At 44.9% G+C, this 21549-nt stretch overlaps 2 protein-coding genes across 4 annotated transcripts in view; one reads left to right on the forward strand and one right to left on the reverse strand.

Moving 5' to 3' along the window:
* The window catches only part of PDE1C (phosphodiesterase 1C), a 790350-nt gene that overhangs the window by 96936 nt on the left and 671865 nt on the right, over positions 1-21549 (forward strand). The window lies entirely within an intron of this gene.
* Positions 5475-8821, reverse strand: LOC146079812 (uncharacterized). Its single transcript, XM_083186454.1, has 3 exons — positions 8632-8821; positions 6286-6689; positions 5475-6209 (listed from the first exon to the last, which is right to left on the reverse strand). The coding sequence occupies exons 1-3, from the start codon at positions 8819-8821 to the stop codon at positions 5637-5639; spliced, it is 1167 nt and encodes a 388-aa protein (XP_083042580.1). The 3' UTR covers positions 5475-5636.

Below are 21549 nucleotides of genomic sequence, written 5' to 3' on the forward strand. Positions count from 1 at the left end.
CCCCAATACATTGCTATGCCCAGGGGTCTACACGGCTGTTGACGCCCCTGTATGCATTAATATATACAGATGTATCGGGCCTTATTGTTGCTGGCGAACCGCCAGCAGCATGCTGCTGGCGATCCGCCAGCAACACGGCGCCTCTATCTGACTGAGACGGGTGGCGAGGCGGACGCAGTACTGTCCGCCTCCCGCTCGAGGGGGCTGGGGGGGACCTCTGGCCACTGTGGTGGGGTGCGGTCGCCCGGTGTGGGCACCCCTTCCGGCATACAGATGGCGGCGGGGGCAGGGGATGGCGACGCCATCGCCATCCCCTGCAAGGATGAATCCCGCTACATCTGTATGTATGTATGTATGTATGTATGTGTATATATATATATATATATATTTATATATATATATATATATTAAAGATGTGCGGCGGCCACTTTTTCGTGTTTTGGATCTGGATTGGTTTTGGCAAAACCACCCTTGTGGGTTTTGGTTTTGGATCTGGATTTTTATGAAAAAATGCTAAAAATGGCTAAAATAACAGAATCTGGGCCTGTTTTTGCCCCTAAAGTATTATTAACCTCAATAACATTAGTTTCCACTAATTTCTAGTCAATTTTGATCACTTCACAGCTTACAAAATTGTTTTCATTTACTGAAACGATGTCTGAAGAAAGGTATTTATTATTCAGTAAAGGGATCACGTATATATGCAATGATTGATTAGATGGTGTAATAAACATAACGCTGCATAGACATGAAATAAAGTGCAGTTGCATATAGTTGAAATTAATTGCATATAGTTGACGTGAATTGCATATACAAGTGAATTGTGTATACAAGTGAATTGTGGTAAAACGGTAAATAAAACATAAACATGCAATTACAATTTGCACATAGGAAAATGCAAGGTAAACATGCAGTACACATAACATTGTGCATACAACCTGACATTATGGGGGAAATTTACCAATATGAAAAACCTAGTTTTTCGTATGGGTATTTCCCCTACGACTGCATACGACTGTTTCAGTCGTATGCAAAGTCGTGTTCCGGAGGGGAATGTACAAAGCAGTCATATACGACTGCTTTGTAACCCTCCGATGTCGTATTCAATCATATTAGCGGCACATATATTAGGCCGCTAATACGAATTTTTCTAGCAGTCTGCAGTCAGATCCGTGCAGGCTGCGGTGTAAAAATAAATAAAATAAATGAATAAAAAAACGGCGTGGGGTCCCCCCCACAGCTGAAACCAGCACCAGGCTGACAGAGCCGGGGCCGGTAATTAAAAATCAGGGAACCCGACAAATAGGGGTTCCCAGATTTTTAACAACCAGCCCCAGGCTCCTGCTCTGGGGCTGGTTCCCAAAATACGGGGGACAAAATGAGTAGGGGTCCCCCGTATTTTAAGAACCAGCCCCAGGCAAAACCAGCCAGCAGGGTAATGCCACAGCCGGGGGGAGACTTTTTATGCAAGTCCCCCCGGCCAAAGCATTCATCCCTACCAACTAGTCAGCCTGGCCAGGGGCCCTGGGGGAGTGGGGAACCCCCCAATAAAGGGGTCCCCCCCTCCAGGACTTACCTGACCAGGCTGAAGCCTGGTGCTGTCCCTGATGCCCCTGGGCGGTGGGCATCGGGCTGATTCAAGTGTAAAAAAAACATTAAACTATTGTTTTTTACTGTGGCACTACAAGTGCCAGCAAGCCTCCCCCACAAGCTGGGACTTGAAGAACCACAAGTCCCAGCCTGCTGGGCATTAAAGGGTCCGCTGGCACTTGTAGTTCCACAGTTAAAAAAATAGTACACAAAACACACTGACACAAATTTTAAATTAAAGTTTAATACACACATCACACACACACTGATACTTACCTATCTTGATTCCGTCGGTAGGTCGATGGCTCCGGTGTCGGCGGCTCCGGTGTCGGCGGCTCCGGGGTCGGCGTCCTGTCTGAAGAAAATCCATGGTGGACCTGTGGAAGGAAATCCTACTCACCAGGTCCTCCATGGATGGTCTTGTGTCTTCTGTCTTCTTTTCCAGGGCTTATTTCTTTATCTTCTTTCTTCTTTCTTCTTCTTTACGCTGCCGGGCTCTCGGGACTTTCAGAGCTTCAGAGATGTTTCCTCCTCGACGTCTGGACTAAGAATGAATTCTAGCCAATCAGGAGCCGCCTAGCGGCCAATCAGGAGCCAGTAAAGTCGGCTAAAACGAGAATACGACAGGAAAATGGTGTTCTATTTTTCTGCTGTATTTTCGTGGACAAAAGCAGCCGTATTTTCTATACGGCTGCTTAGTAAATCAGGAACCACCATTCTTTTGAATGGTGATTCCTGTCGTATCCTAACGATGGTGAAGACATTCGTATTTGTAAATACAAATACGAATGTTCCATCCCTAGGACTACGAATTGTTGTATTTTGGGGATAGAAAATCCCGAAAATACAAATTCATAAAAAAAAGGTGTATTTCTCCCTACGAATACACCTTTTTTCTACGAATCCATTTTGGTAAATTTCCCCCTATGGGTGAAAGGTATATGCTAGAGCAGGGCTGGGCAACACCGGCCCTCCAGATGTTAATGAACTACACATCCCAGGATGCTTTGCATTAGTTTTGCTATGTGGCCATGCTGAAACTGATGCAAGGCATGCTGGGATGTGTAGTTCATCAAGATCTGGAGGGCAGGTGTTGCCCAGCCTTGTGCTAGAGTGTAACTAGTATTGCTAGCATACATAGCTGCCTATATGAGTTTAGGGTGACATAGTTTTGAGTGATAAACTCACCATCGAATGCTTTATCAGGCTGGACCATGTGAGCTGTGTCTGCATGAATCCATTGTAAAAACTTAATATGGCCACTATCATCATCTTTGTCCCAGAATACATTGCTAGCTAGCTACAGAAAGCTAAGGGGGACAAACTACCTGGTATATATGTAAAACCCCACTGGCACTAGGTATGGCATACCTGCAGTCACTGGCTATGGTGCATCACACTTACTTTCCTCCGGCTGGTCATGGGTAAGGCACAGGTACCAGGGGGTCCCCTGAATAATCAGGAGTTTAATTACAGTTGCATTGTGGGAGTGGACTACAGGTGTCAGTGCAGCGCAGAAAGAATTGGGTGCCAGGCCATCTCATAAAACAGGTTAAACAGTTTATTTAACATATAGCAGGGATGAAGCAGGGAAAACTTCTGAACACTCTCCTCCAGCACAAAGCATAATGGTTACATCAGGTCACTTATCATTCCATCTCCTCCAGCACATTAATCATATCGGTTACATCAGTTACATCAAGGCACCTCCTCCCAGTGGCAAACGCAGGATTTTCAGAAGGGGGTTTCCAGAGGGGCGGAGCAAAGCACGGAAATGGACACTTAGGTGACCCAGTATATGCCGGGTCAGTTAAAGTATTATAGATAGACCAAATGTATATAAATAATAAAAAAAAAAAAATATATATATATATATATATATATATATATATATATACACACACATACATACAGGGGCATCAACAGCAGTGTAGACCCCTGGGCATAGCAATGTATTGGGGCCCCTACCGATCCTCCAGCGGTAGTGGTGGGGGAAGCTTTGATGTCCCACAGGTGGTAGGGGGTATTATATCAACCGCTCAGCATGTAGGGCCTAGATCAGTAATTTCCACTAATTACCCCTTTACTGCACAGATGGTGGGAGATGGGGTGGGAGAAGGGGACATTGGGCTGAATAAAGGGGCCCTGATACATAACTTCCAGGGTGGTAGAGGATGTTTAATATGCAGAGGAGGGGTGTATAGTGGAGTGGGCTTATTATTCATAATTTTCTGGTGGGAGGACAGCTTGCTTGACTGCAAATATCTCCAGTTCCCGGAAATAGATTTCTTAGATTGTAATGGAATTAAAAACTAGAGAATCCCACCTACCAAATGGTATTGGGGACTAGGGGATGAGAGTTCAGGAGGCAGAGCAATCTGCCAATGAGCATATAAAACTACATACCAGGTGTGTGGAGCTGGAGCAGTAACCAGCTGCTGGAAGGCTGATATCTCTGGTTCTGGGAACAGTAGAGACAAGCTACTAGTGTCCATCAAAGTCCCAGCTTTTGGAATATACCCTCAGAAAAGCTCTAAGTCAGACAAAACCTGAAATATCTGACTGGGAAGAGCAATTAACAGGCTTGGATGGGGACCACTGCTTTGAAGTCAGATATCTCCGGTTCCCAAGGTCCGATTTTTAAAATTCTTGTACCCATGGAAAGAGGGGACCCTCAGCTTTCAGCCTAGGGCCCTTAGACTTCTGTGGGGGGTTTCTGGGTACCCGGAAACCCCCCCTGCGTGCGCTACTGCCTCCTCCAGCACATCACTTAATTGCAGCGGCATAAATATGGCAACAGCAGTTCCTACCAGGGCATCCTGGGACCAGTAGTGCTACACATCACAGGTTACTGTCTCTCATACATAACAAGGACTCTTGTCAATGGGGGGCTAATCAGCATGCCGCGTGGTTTCGAACACTCACCCAGATACGTCCTCTCCTGAGACTCACTCCTGGCACTCTTTTAGGGCACCTCTACAGGTGGGCATCACCCTCTCACTGGACTCTGAGTACTGCTGCTCTCACACTGCGATCTATCTCTCTCTCTGTTAGGTGCCTTGCTGGGACTGGCAGAACTCCCCACATGTGCTGTGAGGGGCTGCATTCTCCTCATGTTACTCTGCAGAAAAGCCCCCACATGTGCTGCTGCTCTCTCCAAAGAAGGGGTGCAACTCATGACTGCTGTTTCCAAAGCTGGGGACCATGGAAATGACAGTTATAGGGCCTACACACATACCGATTTTGGCCAGTGATATAGCATGCCAGATTTAGCATAGCAGATTTCCTTTGAGTACAAAATCATCTATATTGCTTAGAACGTGCAAAATGTGTCAGCGATATGCCTCAGCGATTCTGCTAAGTGATTTAAGCATGCCAGATTCTTCTCAAGCATGGAAAAAAACTCATTTAAATAAAAATGGGCAGTTCAAAGGGCTGGGGGAGTTCTTGGGGAGTTTTAAGGGGAGAGAAGTCAGGAGAAGTGTTGCAAAGAGTACCTGTACATAATAGCACCTTACCAGAGTGTTTGCAGCACTTTCTCTACACTCCTCACCCCTTGAAAAAGATTATTTTTCAAGGGGAGAGAAGTCAGACGAAGTGTTGCAAAGAGGAACCATACCTGTACATAATAGAACTTAAAATTAACAATAAATTACAATTTGAAATGAAATGACACCATACCGTGTTTTTTAAAATTTATTGAAAATACTATAAAAGTATAAAAGTGAACACCACTGGGTTCATCAACAATATCAGGGCGAGAAATGCCTCTGGCCCAAAGACTTTTCAAACAAAAAAGGGCCAACAAACTCACTACAGTATACTAGAGCCAACAGAAGTGATGACTCACAAAATGTGCAAAGAAGAGATAGCAAAGCTAAGGACAGTCTTCAGTGAAGGACACACAAGAGTGACTGATATCGCATCATTCTGGAGTCAGGGCCAAATGACGTATCCAAGCAGACATTATAGTCTACAAGGATTCGAAAACGCATGGAAGAAAGAGCAATTTTTTCAACTTAAATAATTTAGAATTTTTTTTTTTTTTATAATGGATAATAAACAGCATCGTCCTGTGCTTGTGTACTCGAGAAAGCTGAGTACATTCCAGTGGACAGAGTGCTGGTGGTGACTGATGTGGCCGGGTTGGGTGAAGGGGCTCCCGTCGTGTTAGGAGGGGCAAGCTGCGGAGGAATTGCCGGCGGATTACTATAGGGTTGGTGGTAGGGATACTGTGGCGAGGGTCCGCAAGATGCGTAATGCATCGGGTCGTGCATTAATTTGAGGTCATCAGGAATGTTTTTATCCTGGGCCCGAATTATTGCGTCGTACACGATGCATTTGAATTTTCGACGGGTGTCGTCATCCATTGAACGCATCTCCGAGTCTACCGTATTTGAAAACTGCCGAATTGAATCAATAGGCTTATTAAGCCTTGCCTCCGCAAATTGAAAAAATTGCTCAGAGCTGCCGGCTACAGATCTTTTGGCTGTCTTCTTCCTCTGCCTGGGTGGTGGCGTTAGCAGGGGGGTAGAGGTTGAGGTTTCGACTTCCTCACACTCAAGATCTGCAGCCTCTGTAGTCTCGGACGTCTCCACAAACAGCTCCGGAGTAGCATCCTGTAAAATAAAATAAAAAACGTTAGGACCATGAATAATGATGACATGTCGCATATCTATATGTGTTCAAACTTACCAGATCCTGGCTCTCCTCCTCTTGCCTAATTGGAGGCACAGGATCCATGTTATTCTGTCCATGCATTTTCGAATCTTTCTCCAGCAGGAAGTGCATCTGGTCGTAGTACCATAACGTCGGCTTGTATACGTCATCGGCACCGGCTCCAGAACTCTGCGATTCAGTCACTTTTGCGTGCTCCTTCACAAAGACGGTCCTCAAATTCGCTATCTTCTTCTTCACACATTCCATGGTGGCATCACTTCTGTTGGCTTTAGCATAGGCCAGCAAAGCATTGTAGGCCTGATCCCTTTTCTGCTTGTTTGAAAAGTCTTTGCTGGTAATTTGCCACAGGCATTCATGGGCCCGATAGATGTCAATGAACCCAGTGGTGAATTTTTTGGATGAATTTTGCTTTGCCATTTCTGTGTGAATAATATGGTATAAAATGTAAATACATAATTAACATATACGCATCCACCATTATGTACATAAACAGTCCAAACTAGGTCAGCTTACAATCTATTGTCCCTACCACATGTACATGTGCACACATTCACTGTTGTTGTTTTTTTAGGGGGTTTGGAAAGACAATTTATCCCATCATAGACATGCAAGTAAACAACACATGATTAGCTTTTGCAATGTGCCATCACCCCAGAGCATGCAAGTAAAAAACACATGACTAGCTTTTGCAATGTGCCATCACCCCAGAGCATGCAAGTAAAAAACACATGACTAGCTTTTGCAATGTGCCATCACCCCAGAGCACGCAAGTAAAAAACACATGACTAGCTTTTGCAATGTGCCATCACCCCAGAGCATGCAAGTAAAAAACACATAACTAGCTTTTGCAATGTGCCATCACCCCAGAGCATGCAAGTTAACAACACATGACTAGCTTTTGCAATGTGCCATCACCCCAGAGCATGCAAGTTAACAACACATGACTAGCTTTTGCAATGTGCCATCACCCCAGAGCATGCAAGTAAACAACACATGACTGGCATTTGCAATGTGCCATCACCCCAGAGCATGCAAGTAAACAACACATGACTGGCTTTTGCAATGTGCCATCACCCCAGAGCATGCAAGTAAAAAACACATGACTAGCTTTTGCAATGTGCCATCACCCCAGAGCACGCAAGTTAACAACACATGACTGGCTTTTGCAATGTGCCATCACCCCTCCCCAAACTTGCGCTGGGGGCAGCGGGCATCACATGACACCCTCACCCAGAAGCATGCTTTATTTTATAACATTGGTGGCACAGTGGTCGCCTCACATCCCCCCAAAGATCCTTGTGCCCATATTCTTGCGCTGGGGGCCGCGGGTGCAGCGGGCATCACATGACACCCTCACCCATAAAGTTTACATTGGTGGCACAGTGGACCCCTCTCATTACCACCCCACCCACCCCACCTGTAATCAGTGCGTTGGTGGTGCATAGTGGATAGCATAGTACTTACCAGCTCCAGAGGGTTCACAGCGCGTGGTGTCTGACAACAGCATCAGCATGTGCAGAATGGAGAGGAAGGCTCAGGGAGTGTCCAGATGAGGAAAATCGCTGGTCACTTGAGCACAAAAAAAAGACACCACACAAAAGGCGCCCGATATGCAGGGTCTTGCTAAACGATTTTACTAGATTGATGGGACATGCTCATTCTTCTTCTTATTGCGATTTAGACGCGCGGGGCCGCGCATCTATATCGCTTTAGCCTCCACACACACACCGATGTATGCTTAGTTTCTAAGCGACCTAGCTAAATCGCTTAGAAAATGGCTCAAAATCGGCATGTGTGTAGGCCCCATTAGCCATTCCATGGCCTCAGAAATCATCCATGCACCTTCTCCCCTTCACTCCAAACTTCTGCTGAATCTGATACCTTCTAACTTACACTTCCTGTCTTCCCCCTCTGCAGGAGGCTTGCATGTGATCACTGCCTGATCTCCAAACTTCTCCCAATCAGTGCACAGGAAATAGCCCTAGCTATGCATGATAAAACTAAATAGTATTAACTCTTCCTGTACCAGGGTATTACATATATCTGTGCTGACCACGGGAAGGAGTGGATTATGCAAAACACAGAAAAATTTAACACAAACTTATTTGAAACTTATGCTGTAAGGCAGGCATGTCCAAACTGCGGCCCTCCAGCTGTTGTGAAACTACACATCCCAGCATGCCTTGCAATCATTTTAGCATTCCCTAATAGCAAACCGTGGCAAGGCATGATGGAACTTGTAGTTTCACAACATCTGGAGGGCCATAGTTTGGACATGCCTGCTGTAAGGCAAGACACCATGTCAGTGCAAAAAGTCTTCTGAGCGTGCTGTGCCTTTGGGAGGACTAATCTGGTGCCTACTGCTAATCCTCAACCCAGCTATCTGTGCTCTGTGGCAGGAATCTGGCTCCCTTTGCAGCTGACTTAGTCCAACCTGGTCCGCTCCTGCTGGTCCAGTTCGGCCAATACCCCTCAGTTCCGTTTCCAGTGTCTTCAGTTTCAATTCATCTTCAAGTCTTCTCCGTTCTTCAACTATTGGATCCAATTGCATTTCTTGCCAGCCACAGTCTTCTTACAGTATTTTGTCATCTTCTTCTTCTTCAAATGTCCACTCAAGAACTTATTGCCTCATATTTAATTTAACCCCTCGTTTACTCTCAAATAAGTATTTGAGTGCCTTTCTGTTTGTTCCCATTGATGAAAAAAATTATTCATTAATCCAGCTTGTTTTTAATCCTACCATTTCTGGTTCGTCTGCAGTTCCTGAAATCCACATGACTCCATCTAATCCTTCAATTGTGACACCCCTTAGTAATGCCCCCTTAATAGTTGTACCTTCAGTAGTTCCAACTTAGTATAGTTTTTCCCACAGAAGTTCCCCTTAGTAGTTGTACACATTTCCTCCACTAGTAGTTCCCCCTCAGTAGTTGTACCCTGGCCTTTATTAGTTTCCCACTCAGTAGTTCCTCCTTAGTAGATGTACCCAGTTATACCACTTTTACACCCAAACTGGTTTTTGAACCTGGATGCGACCCGGCAGTAGTTCCCATTTACACCAGCATCCCCCGGCACACCTGTGAAGTCGGGCCCTGAGCCAGCACATGGAAATTACATCATCTCCAAGCACCAGGAAACCCGCCAGCTGGGACCCCTGCAACTCTGACCGACATGCTGGGGGCAAGCCCAGCACACAGGAAAGCTGCTGGGCTGCCCCCAGCCTCCATGCGCCCACAGCCTCCGTCCATGAGGTGAATGGATGCTGCACACAAGCATCCATTCACCTCCTCGCAGCCTCTGCTGCTGTCTGCATAGTGCTGCAGATGCCGCGGCCCCTGCCCAACCTCTGGACTGACTGCAGGATGCTGCAATCCGGAGGTTGGGGCTCTGACTTCGGGGAAGCCCCGTGTCCGACCCTGACTATTTGCCTGGTTGGACACCCGGGGAACAGGACACGTTTTTTTTAAATCCCTTTTACACCTAGCTACAGTCTGGACTGGAGCGGCAATAACCCGGGTCGAGGCTTTGGTGTAAAAGGGGTATTAGTTTCCCCATCAGTAGTTGTCCCCCTTAAGCAGCCCCCCCATTAAGTTAGCCAGCCTGTTAGTTCCACCATTAGTTTGTCCCCCATGAGTTAGATTTTATCCCTGCAGCCTCCATAGATTTCACCCTCTCTGCAGACAGCACGGACACATCTGTGCTGTCTGAAATTCACATGCGGACTGAAGATGGCACCGATCTCCTGGACTTTTATAGAGTCCGGGTCTTGCAAGAATCTGACAGTGGGAAGATGACGTTCGCCCTCGTTTTCAACTCGGATTATTGGCAGGGCGGAAGCGAGCCGCTCAGAAATGCCTCAGATAAAGTAAGTTCAGGTACGTGCTCAACCCTAATGCAGGGTTGCCTACCCTCCCGGAATGGCCAGGAGGGTCCCGAAAAACGGGTCCCCCTCCCGGCCCCCTGTAAAAGGGGGCAACCCTGCCGCATAATACCCCATCTCCCGCAAACCGCCCCTTGGCAGGGAGTCCGCGGGTAAAATGACACAATTGCGGCATCTTAGCCCCGCTTCTGCAGTGTAATGCCTGAAATACTGGCATTGCACGGCATGGGGACATGTCTAAAATGATGCAACCGATCTAGCCACGCCCCTAAACAGATAATCACTGCTGTGGCTCCGCCCCACCCCTTTTTACTCTCGGATTTGGCCCAGCCCCCCTGCCATACTGAGCTGGCTGCCCTCTCCCGGAGAGGACAGCTTCAAAGTCAGCAAGTATGCCCTAATGATACGCTGTTGTGAGCAGCTCAACATATGCGGTCCAAGCTTAATCAGGCCCCTAGTCTGTTAATGGGTTATTTCCTGTAGATCAGGGCTGGGCAATTGCGGGCCTCCAGATGTTGATGAACTACACATCCCAGCATGCCTTGCATCAGTTTCAGCATGGACACATAGCAAAACTAATGCAAAGCATCCTGGGATGTGTAGTTCATCAACATCTGGAGGGCCGCAATTGCCCAGCCGTGCTGTAGATGCTTCTGTCCAGTATAATATATATTTTTTATCTTTGATCTGTTTTATCCTTCTTGCAGCTGAGCTATGTGACATTTGGTTACTTTGAACATCATTTGCTGTCGAAGAGATTTTAAAGCTAGATCAATCTCTTTTTATATTTATGTGTTTTGTGATATTAATAGGTTGCTTGAATTTCTGTGATGTGATGCTTTGTAATTCATATAAAACTAGGTCATTGGTGCTCCTTGGAAATGGAACTGGTATGCGCACAAGGCTCCTTGGAAATGTCCTTCTGAAACTGAATTCTTCTTGTTTTGAACCTAAAATGTAATAAGTAACATAAGGGATGGAAATGACTCCATATTATAAAATATTGGCGGTCAATTTAATAATAATCATGAGCCTAATTCAGCATCCTGCGCAAATTAATGGAAATTGCTTTTAGGGAGTGTTTGGTAATCTGCTCAAGCACTAGGGCGCATGCGACTGCAGTGTGCTTTGTGTTATTGGGGGGGTGCAGTATGGACAACGCAGGCGTGTATGAATCATTTGGGTGGGTTGCGGTTGCTTTGTGACACCAGGTGGTTATCTTTAATTTGTTATATAATGAAGCGTTCGCATTATAGCAATGTGACAGCAATATCTGCGGGCACATTGCGGGGATATATGCCCCACCATATGATATGCCCCAACTGCAGTGCACATGGTTTTGTCCATCTAAGAAGGATTTTTATCTGGCAATGAGCATGTAGGTAAGCAGCACTTATGTAGCATAATTTTTAATAGTCATTATGGTGTTTGGCATAACACGTAAGGGACATTATGGTGTGTAGCTTAACATGTAATGGGCTTTATGGTGTATGGTATTGTGAATTTTTGCTCAATCTGTATGGTATAGTGTGTATTGTGGTAGCTCAATCCATGTGGCAAAATGTGAATTTTGCCTCAATCTGTGTGGCATATTGTGAATTTTGACTCAATCCGTGTGCCATAGTGTTAATTTTGGCTGATTCCATGTGGCATAATGTGTATAAGTGGGTTACTATTGTGTTGTAAGATTTGTATAAGGGGTATACAGTATGGTGTGGTAAACTTAGGTACATAAAAGGTGCTGAAATGTTGTCTACCAAGTTTTGGCTTTCCATATTTTTTATGACTGGAGTGCCGCCTCACCCCACAAGTACCTTAGGACATCGGCGTTCTGCGGCTGCACCTTTGGACAGCATCCGGCAATATATCTCCCTGCATCCTGTGAGTGGTGAAATTTGTAATCTATTCTACTACTGTTTTGTTAGTCCAAGTGCTGCACCTCTACCTTGGCTATATATATATATACAGTATATGGGGGAGATTCTGTAAAGCAAGAATGCGGTAAAAAACCCGTTATCGGCGGGTTTTCGCGGGCAGCAAAAGCTGGCGATACCCCATAGAAGCCTATGGGCTTCTTCACGCGACCCACGCCGCCCCGAACGGACCCCCGCCGCCTCGCGCCGCAAACCCCCCCCCCTCACTTGCTGTGTCCAGGCAGCAGAGCGCTGTGCTGCCTGGACCTGTGACCTCCTCCCTGTACTGTATCCTCTTCCGGGTGCAGGGAGGAGGAGGAGATGCCAGCCGGCACCAGCAGCAGCCCCGGGTAATGGAGGGAGGGGGAGCCACCGGGACCCGCAGCACATCGCCGGCAAGATCGCAAAGGACAGCTCTTAACACAAGAGCTGTCCTTTGCCATAATTATTGCATATGTTACAGCATATGAGATAATTAGGTGTGCGGTAGCCGGCGATGTGCGGCGGACAGGAGGCGCGGATGTTACAGCATCCCGCCCTATGCCATTGCACTCTTTGGCTGGAGGTAGTGTGCATATATATCATCCGATGCTCTCAGTACTGGCAATACATGGTTGGCACTGCACCCCAAAGTCTGCAGCCGCTGTTGGAAGGTAAGTATATCCGCAGCTTCCATTTTACCTCTTTTTCTGTGCAAGTCCCTTGCATATGCCAACCTCTTTGCCATTTTCCACCCTATACTAAACCCTTTTCAATTTTCCTATAGCAGCCCCCTGCCTTTTCCAGGCATATATGTAAGTATTTACACAAATAGAGACACACCCATGAGCAGACCACCCAACCAGAACACCGGTCACCCCCCCCCCCCCCCCACGCACACACACATTATTAGGTGCTGGCCACAACCCCTATTATTGTGCATAATAGGCCCTTGATAATTTTCATCTCCAGGCCCATTTAGACCTTAATCTGGCACTGGACCCGGGTCCTGTTCACACTATAGGGAGGAGGCGTTGCTGCCTCCAAGTGCTGCCTCCTCCAACTCCTCACCCCATGGTGATGCACCGCCACTCTGCCCTGCCCTCCCAATGACATCAGCAATAAGCCGGGTCTCCATGGGAGCCTCACCTTGAAAATTCCGGGTCGCTCTCGGGACGGACCCTTGTCCAAATCCTGTGTGCGAGATGGCATTTGCGATGTGAAAGGGGTATATGTCACAGTGTTGGTCCTCGGTTCTCCTCGTCCACATGTGTCCACAAGCCCCTCTGTACACCTATGTGTCTGACCCAATGCTTGGGTCTCTCTCAAAGTCCAAAATGTGAAAATATTTTTTATAAATTTGGCATGACCTTGAAAAAGCATTGCCCAGGGAAAGATCCTGTGCAGCCAATAGGTAAACTCCACTACTGATATACTGTAACAGATATGCCTATAAGAGCAAGTATCTTGCTCCATAGGTGCCGATTCTGTGGGTGCTCAAGGGCCTGAGCACCCACGGAAATTGATGAGCACCCACGGGCCTGAGTCCTTAACTGTGGGGGCATTTATGTACCTGCACTATGGGGGCATTTATGTATTTGGCACTGTGGGGGCATTTATGTATTTGGCACTGTGGGGGCATTTATGTACTTGGCACTGTGGGGGCATTTATGTACTTGGCAATGTGGGGGCATTTATGTATTTGGCACTGTGGGTGGCATTTATTTACCTGCACTATGGGGGCGTTAATTTACCTGCACTGTGGGGGCATTTATTAACCTGCACTGTGGGGGCATTTATGTATTTGGTACTCTGCTGCTGTAATGTGTAAAAAGGGGGACTCTGTTTCCGTAATTTGAATACTGGAGACAACTGTGCTGCGTAATATAAATTGGTATTATTTTGTGGCCACGCCCCTTCCCCGTGAAGCCACTCCCCAATATTTTTGGCTTGAGCACCCACCAGCAAAAATATAAATCGGAACCTACAGTATGCCTTGCTCTATCTATTACATTAAGAACAAATAATATTTGTGCTGCTTCACAGACCTTGTTTTATAAATGTCTCTTTGTGTACTATGATTTATAATATCAATACTAGGCTACAAAGTAATTACATCTATGAGCACAATAGATATTATGGCAAACAACGAGACGGGGGAATCCTAGCTCTGCGGAGATTACAACTGTTTACCTTTCTATGGCACATGAATGTTTGGATAATATCCACAGCTGTTTTTCTCCTCGCCTTTGTTTATTGATATCACACACAGAACAAGTCGATGCTGTTTACTTTCATGCTTAGGAACTGTGCTTTAAGATGAGAACAGTATGTAGTACCAGCAAAAGATGAGAGGAAATGTATGAGAAACTAAACACAGTACTGCTGTAATGCTGTGGGATACCTAGATAATATCACATGCTGCCTGGGTATTCTGGACCTCAGTGGATAACACAGTGGAGGTTTCTATAACCAAAGAAACTCTCCCAACTTTCATCAGAGCCCAGCCTCCTCCTCAAAGCAAAATGCTGTGTTTTATGGGTGTGATTTTGGCTCCATCTCATCCAATACTCCCTTTAAAGGGACCTACACACGTAGCGATTCCCAGACATTGTCTAAGCAATCTCACTAGTTTGCTTAGAGAAAGCTTACAAGAGTAGTTGCGCTACAAAGTATATTCAGGATTGTGCAATACTTAAAACGGTAATATTTTATTAATTAGTTAATAGCTCATAAAAAGTGGTCTGTATAGCCTCAGAGGAAGTAAAAAAACATATAAATTGCTTAAAATAAACAAACAAGAATAGCTGCAGATAATTGTGCACAATAAAAAGGTTTTCAATCACCTCTCCTCCTTTTGTGTCCTTTTCTTTTTTGGGCACAAAAAATGAGATGCAATTCGTCCGATTATTAGGTTTAGACCGATGTTTCTTCAACTACTTTCTCCAGGTTATGGGAGATGGCATTCCTCCACAAGAAGTATTTGGTTCACAGACATGTGGGACTGGTCCTAAGCAGGCAAGTTAGAGAGGTGGCGTACCTCCACAGTTAATGGTGAAGCCTGAATGTGGATCCAGTTAGTTATTGTAGTACTGGACGAAAACAATGCATTTTGGCTGCAACTGCAGATTAGAAAGGCATTACTTGCTACTCCTTGTCAATCTGCGGCTGGGATCACGACAATCCACGGTCGTTAACGGCAGAACGGGCCAGACAGCCTGTTCTGCTGTGAACCCACTTCAATGCTGTCGCTAAAGACAGCATTGAATAGGAAGCCGCCGCTATTTCCCCCGTCAAAAATAGCGGTGGCACATCGAATACTTCCCTAAAAATACAGCAGACAGTATTTACCCTGCACAGAAACAAATTAACTCCCTTAAATTTCACTCTCTGTGCACATGGTACATCTGCTTCACCTACAATGCAACATGGTTTTGTCCATTTGTTAAAAATGCCATGTGAATATCTTGTCCATCTTGTAAAGAACAAAAGCTGATTCTTCATTGTTGACCTTTGGGTCATCTGTTAAGCAGAGTAGCATTGTTTAATTTACATAACTTTTATAGTTTCAACATTACACATATTGTTAACCTCAATCATTGACTGTGAATGAGTGCTTTAAAAATGATAAAGGTTAATTAGCCGCAGAAGGAGCACATTGAAGGGAATTAGTGTGTTTTGTTCTGTTTTTCAGAGTGTATCTATACCATTGTATTCCCTTGACACCAATTAGTGTATCTGTGTACGGATCTCAGCTACTGTCTGAGGATTTCAGGAATGGAAAAATGGCACTACATCTTGGGTGAAACAAACCATGACATTCTTTCTGTATCAAAATTATGTTTATTTAGTATTTAATGGTATGCAAGAGGAAAATGTTCTAATTGTATATAGTCTGACCATACGCCTTATAAAATGTCATATATAAAAAAGGTCACATTGTGATCAAAGTTTGCTTAAAGAAACATTACAGTACAATTAAAATGATTATATTATATCCTATGGTTCACTCAAACATGATCCTTTTAGTAGATAACTAAAATGGAAATCACTGATAGATGCCAAGACTACAAGATCCCTTTACCTTCAAAAATACTTAATTATCTCATATATTCTATGTGGCAAGATCTATTAGAGGTGATGTGTTGCAGAATATGCCACAATGTTCAACTCCACATATATTTGCTTAGCTGGAACATCACTCATTTTCCTGTGCATCATAATTGTCTGTTTGCTTTTTAAGAGAAGTTTAGTCCAAAACTGCAGTAATTCTAGCTATGGCTATTTCCTGATACATTTTGTGAGGTAGATGATTTGATACACTTGCTTCTGACTGTCCTACTGCCAAAACAGCAATGCAGCATTTCCCTACTTAATCACTGGATTGCCATGATACCTTTGGGCACAAGCCAAAAGATAATTAAAGAGAACTTCTCCAGATCTGTCTTTATGCACTCTGCTGAAATGTCAGTTACGGCATGACCCAGTGTGCAAACTGGCCATCCCTTGTGTTCAAGACCTTCTTTCATTTTTTTTCAATACTTACCCTCTGGATTCCCACATTGGCAGTAGCAGTGCTGCAGAAACCAGCGGTAAAATGGTTTGGTGCCCATTTTTTCTGTGTTTTGTGCATGCACAGTAGTGAAATGACTGGGAAAATGGCCACCACACCATTTTTCCAGAGACCTGTGCATGGGCACTAGACTTTTGGACATCACTAGAATCCCCTAGTGATCCAAGTGCCCACAGTCCACAGTGCTGCTGGCTATAGGGGAGGGAGCCCAGATGGAGTTTGCACACAGGCCTCCTCCTCTCTTGATCCGCCCCTTGAGAGTAAGACACTTAGCTGTTAAAGCCATCAGAGACACACCATGTCTAGCCAGGCAGCTTAGACCTGAGAGGATGAGAACAGAGAAAACATGGTATACAGTAATCTGCTTCATCATCTACTGAAGACCAGAAAAGTGTGGGCACAACATGTATTCTTGGTATGGAATTGTATGTATAGATACAGGTACTTAGCCTCAGAAAGTGACACAGTAGAGAGAGATATAGTACCAGCTGACCACATGACCAGTGTAGGAATTTATTAACTAAATCAATGCGTGTCTGGATATAATGAAGCCTGTTCATTCTATACACTTCCCCAAAGAGAGTTATAATTTGTATTTTGATGATAATAAATATTTGCGTTTGGTTTTGTGAGATATTGTACATGCAGTAGTATTGCATAGCAATGTTGATATATAAATATTATGTAGAATTACAGCTTGTGAATAATCCAGAGTTTCATATGGTCTCTGAAAATTAAATATTAGAACATGTTGTATGACTTGATATGATTTCCTAATCGTCTCAATTACTGCTCAGTCCTTGCTGTTTTCTCTTGTCCATGACCTCATTAGGCAATTACTGTTTTCATGATAGACTGGGAGGACCTCTGTGTTGTAAATATATCTGTATGACTACTTCAATAATGGGAATAACAGAATAAATGGTTTATTGGTAATAATAATAAGGACAAACACTTTGTTTTCATCACATTGCATCGCATTGCATGCACAACGCATGCACAGGCAATGCAATGTGATCCCTGCTTGTTAAGCACGGAACGCACGCCCGTATCGGGGCGTGTATGGGCAGCATTAGATGGACAAAACCATGTGCAATGCAGGTGGTGCAGATGTTACATGTGAAGAGAGAATTAGATTTGGGTGGGGTTTTACTTCAAAGTGAGATCTAAATTGCAGTGTAAAAATAAAGCAGTCAGTATTTACCCTGCACAGAAACTAAATAACTCACCCAAATCGAATTTTCTCTGCACATTTTACATCTGCCCCCCTGCAGTGCACATGGTTTTGTCCATCTAAGAAGGATTTTGTCAGAAAGAGTGAACTAGAATAAGGCCCCAAGTGCCTTCTCCAAAGGTACTTCATTGCGCATTGTTATATAATAATGGGATTTACATGGCTTTTGGGAACCTCCTGTGGTATATCTGAAAGGGAAGTTCCACATGAAAAGATTCAATGGCGATGCATTGACTCTCTTCATCACTTAATATGGTGGAGATCTGGAAGGGGACTCCAGAGAAAACTGCTTGAAATTTGGGATACTCACATACATTCTGGTGCAGAAAGCAAATAAGGATAAGATCTGGATTAATTATTATGCTAAAGGAAATGGAAAAACCATTTGCAAACAACTCAACATTCTTATAATGAATCACATATTGGCCTTATTTGAAAATAATATTTGTATCTATAGTCTGTATATAACAGCTATGGAAGTTTAATAGATCTGGGAGCAGTGTTACTTCAGGGATATCTAAGGGTATCCACTAGGAAAGTCAATAGTGAGATATACAGTAGTATGTTTTTAAGTCCCAAATAAACAGAGGATTCTAATATTTAAATTCCAGGTAATATGCTATTCAAATTTCATACTTAGTAACATAGTTGTTGAGATATAAAAAAGATATAAGTCCATCAAGTTCAACCTACAGTATGATATCCTGCAGTGTAAATGACCCGGATGAGGTTACTGCCTATATGTTGTAAACTATGATCCCTGATGACCCAAAATGGCTGCCCAATTTACTTCTGAGCCTACTGTCGTACATTATGATTAATGGTTATAACACTGTATACTTTTGTCTGCTAAAAATGTGTCTAACCCTTTTTTAAACATATACATTAAACGAATACATTGAGTCTGCCTTCTCAGGCACAGTATTCCATAACTTACCTGTCCTTAATGTAAAGAAGCCCTTCCTACTCTGGGTGAGAAACTTCCTTTCCTCTTAACTTGTGGGTCACCGCGTGTCCTGTGTAAAATCAAGATGGTAAACAGATCATCTGATAGTTTTCTGTATTGACCCTTTATATAGTTATAATCATATCCCATCTAAGATGCTAGCCTTTCCTCATAACCCAGTGACTCTAAACCCTTAATTCATTTTGTTGCTCTTCTCTGAACCATTTCAAGTTAAAAAATGTCTTTCTTTATGGAATGGCACCCCGAACTGTACATTGTATTCCATATGAGGCTGTACTAATGATTTATACAGTAGCATGAATACTTGCCTCTCTGCCCGTATTTGTTCATGCTATTACCTTTATTGGCCTTTGCTGCTGCTCCTTGACATTGAGCACTGCGGAAGGGACCTGGGGAGACACAGGGAGGCATGTGGTGGGAAGGGAACAGGGGTGACACAGGGAAGGATGTGGTGGGAAGGGACCTGGGGGGACACAGGGAAGCATGTGGTGGGAAGGGACCTGGGGTGACAGGGAAGCATGTGGTGGGAAGGGACCTGGGGGGGACACAGGGAGGCATGTGGTTGGGAAGGACACGGAGAGGCATGTGTATGGGGCATTATTGGGGGGGCGCCTAAAAACATTTTGGCTTGGGGGAGCAAAATTTATAGTTACGCCACTGCACTAAGGCCCCTATTCTGGTTCACTCGCAGAGGCAAATTCCTTCTCAAATGGACAAAACCATGTGCACTGCAGGTGGGGGGACTTGGAGAACCACAAGTCCCAGCATTCAGGGCAATAAAGGGCCCAATGGGACTAGTAGTGCCCCAGCAGTACAAATAATTTTTAAAAAACAGACACACTTACAGTATAACTTTATTACACATGGAGCCCATACTGTACATTCCAACTCACCTGACTTGATAGAAGATTGGTCCCCTTCTCCAGTAGAATCCACAGTGGGGTACCTGTAGAAGCAAATTATACTCACCACGCTGATCTTCAGGGCTTCATCCTCCCTCATTGCACAGGGGGGGCAGCGATGCCCCCGTCATGGGCGATCGCTGCGATTGGCTGTTCAAACGTGGACAGCCAAAAGCAGCGTTTAATGTGTGATGTGTAAAATTTAGACTCTGCTGCCCCCTAGTGTCCAAAAAAATTAAAGGAGGTTGAAATAATGATGTAATAATAAAGTTTAGATATGGTTTATGTTAGTTATTAACTATTTTGAGTGGTATGATTATTTGTCTCACAAGCAGAAAATTTAACATTTTGCAAATAGCAAAATGTTCCATTTTTTTACGACATTTTGGTATTTTTCACAAAAAAAAAAAACTGTATCGACCAAAATTTACCACTAATTTAAAGTACAATGTGTCACGGGAAAACAATCTCAAAATCACTGGGATAAGTTAAAGCAAAAAAAAGTTATCCCCACTTAAGTGATACATGTCAGATTTGAAAAAAAGGCCTCTGTCAGGAAGGCAAAAACAGGCTGCGTCGGGAAGGGGTTAAAAGTGTGATTGGACGCGATTTTACTGTTCAATGCCTCAATGCCCGCGATTTTTCCATAGGAAACAATGTTAAATGGGCCACAGAGCCCAAATAGTCCCCCTGAAGTCTGAAATGGCCCCCACAATTGTTAACGCCACCCCACGATCAACGTGAACCCGAAGCGTGGCGAGCGCAGCGAGCCCGAGAGGGGCGGCGGTACGCGTCCTCCGACCTTTTCATACCCCCACTATCCACGTCGGTGTGGAGTTGAGAATAGAATAGTGTGGCGAGCGCAGCGAGCCACCGAGCCCGAAGTGTGTCGAGCAGACGCGGATACCTTCACAGGTAAACGCGTCCCTTCGCGGGCTTCACAGGTACCCGCGTCCCCTCGGGGGGCTCGCTGCGCTGGCCACGCTTCAGGCTCGGTGGCTCGCTGCGCTCGCCACACTATTCTATTCTCAACTCCACGCCGACGTGGATAGTGGGGGTATGAAAAGGTCGGAGGACGCGTACCGCCGCCCCACGCGGGCTCGCTGCGCTCGCCACGCTTCGGGTTCACGTTGATCGTGGGGTGGCGTTAACAATTGTGGGGGCCATTTAAGACTTCAGGGGGACTATTAGGGCTCTGTGGCCCATTTAACATTGTTTCCTATGGAAAAATCGCGGGCATTGAGGCATTGAACACTAAAATCGCGTCCAATCACACTTTTAACATTGATCCCTATGGGAAATCGCGGGCATCGTGTCGCACCCGTTTTTTTAGTGCATGCGATGGCCGCGATTTTTTACCCCCGATGACCGCGATGGACATCGTGGGCGCCGTTCTAGGTAAAGAGTACCAAAAATTATTATAACAAAACCAGTGAAAAAATATAGAGCCATATCCGGTTAATTAGCGCAGCAAATGGATTCGCACAGGGCTATCCAATCAGCTTTGATTACCTGGCATTATGGTGGCTTATGCTCAGGCACCAGCCATCAATGGCTGGCAGAGGCAGACTTACTCACATTTGCTAAAACTGGAAAAATCAATAGATGGGGAGTGAATTGCGTATGGATGTGCGACAGGATAGCGGATTGCGAAATGCACTCACCGATTTACTCAGGATGGGTTGTCATTCTGTCTGAGCAGCGGCTAACCACTTACATGCATCTGCAAAATAGAAGATGAGCAATGAGGTCTGACTCAGGCCCTCTGTTAGGTATATTGCTTGTACATGCTACTGAATCATAGGAGGACAGTGTGCATTAGCAGCTGCAACCT

Source organism: Crinia signifera, chromosome 5, assembly GCF_055691185.1.
Source record: "Crinia signifera chromosome 5, ASM5569118v1, whole genome shotgun sequence".
In the NCBI taxonomy this organism is placed as follows: Eukaryota; Metazoa; Chordata; class Amphibia; order Anura; family Myobatrachidae; genus Crinia; species Crinia signifera.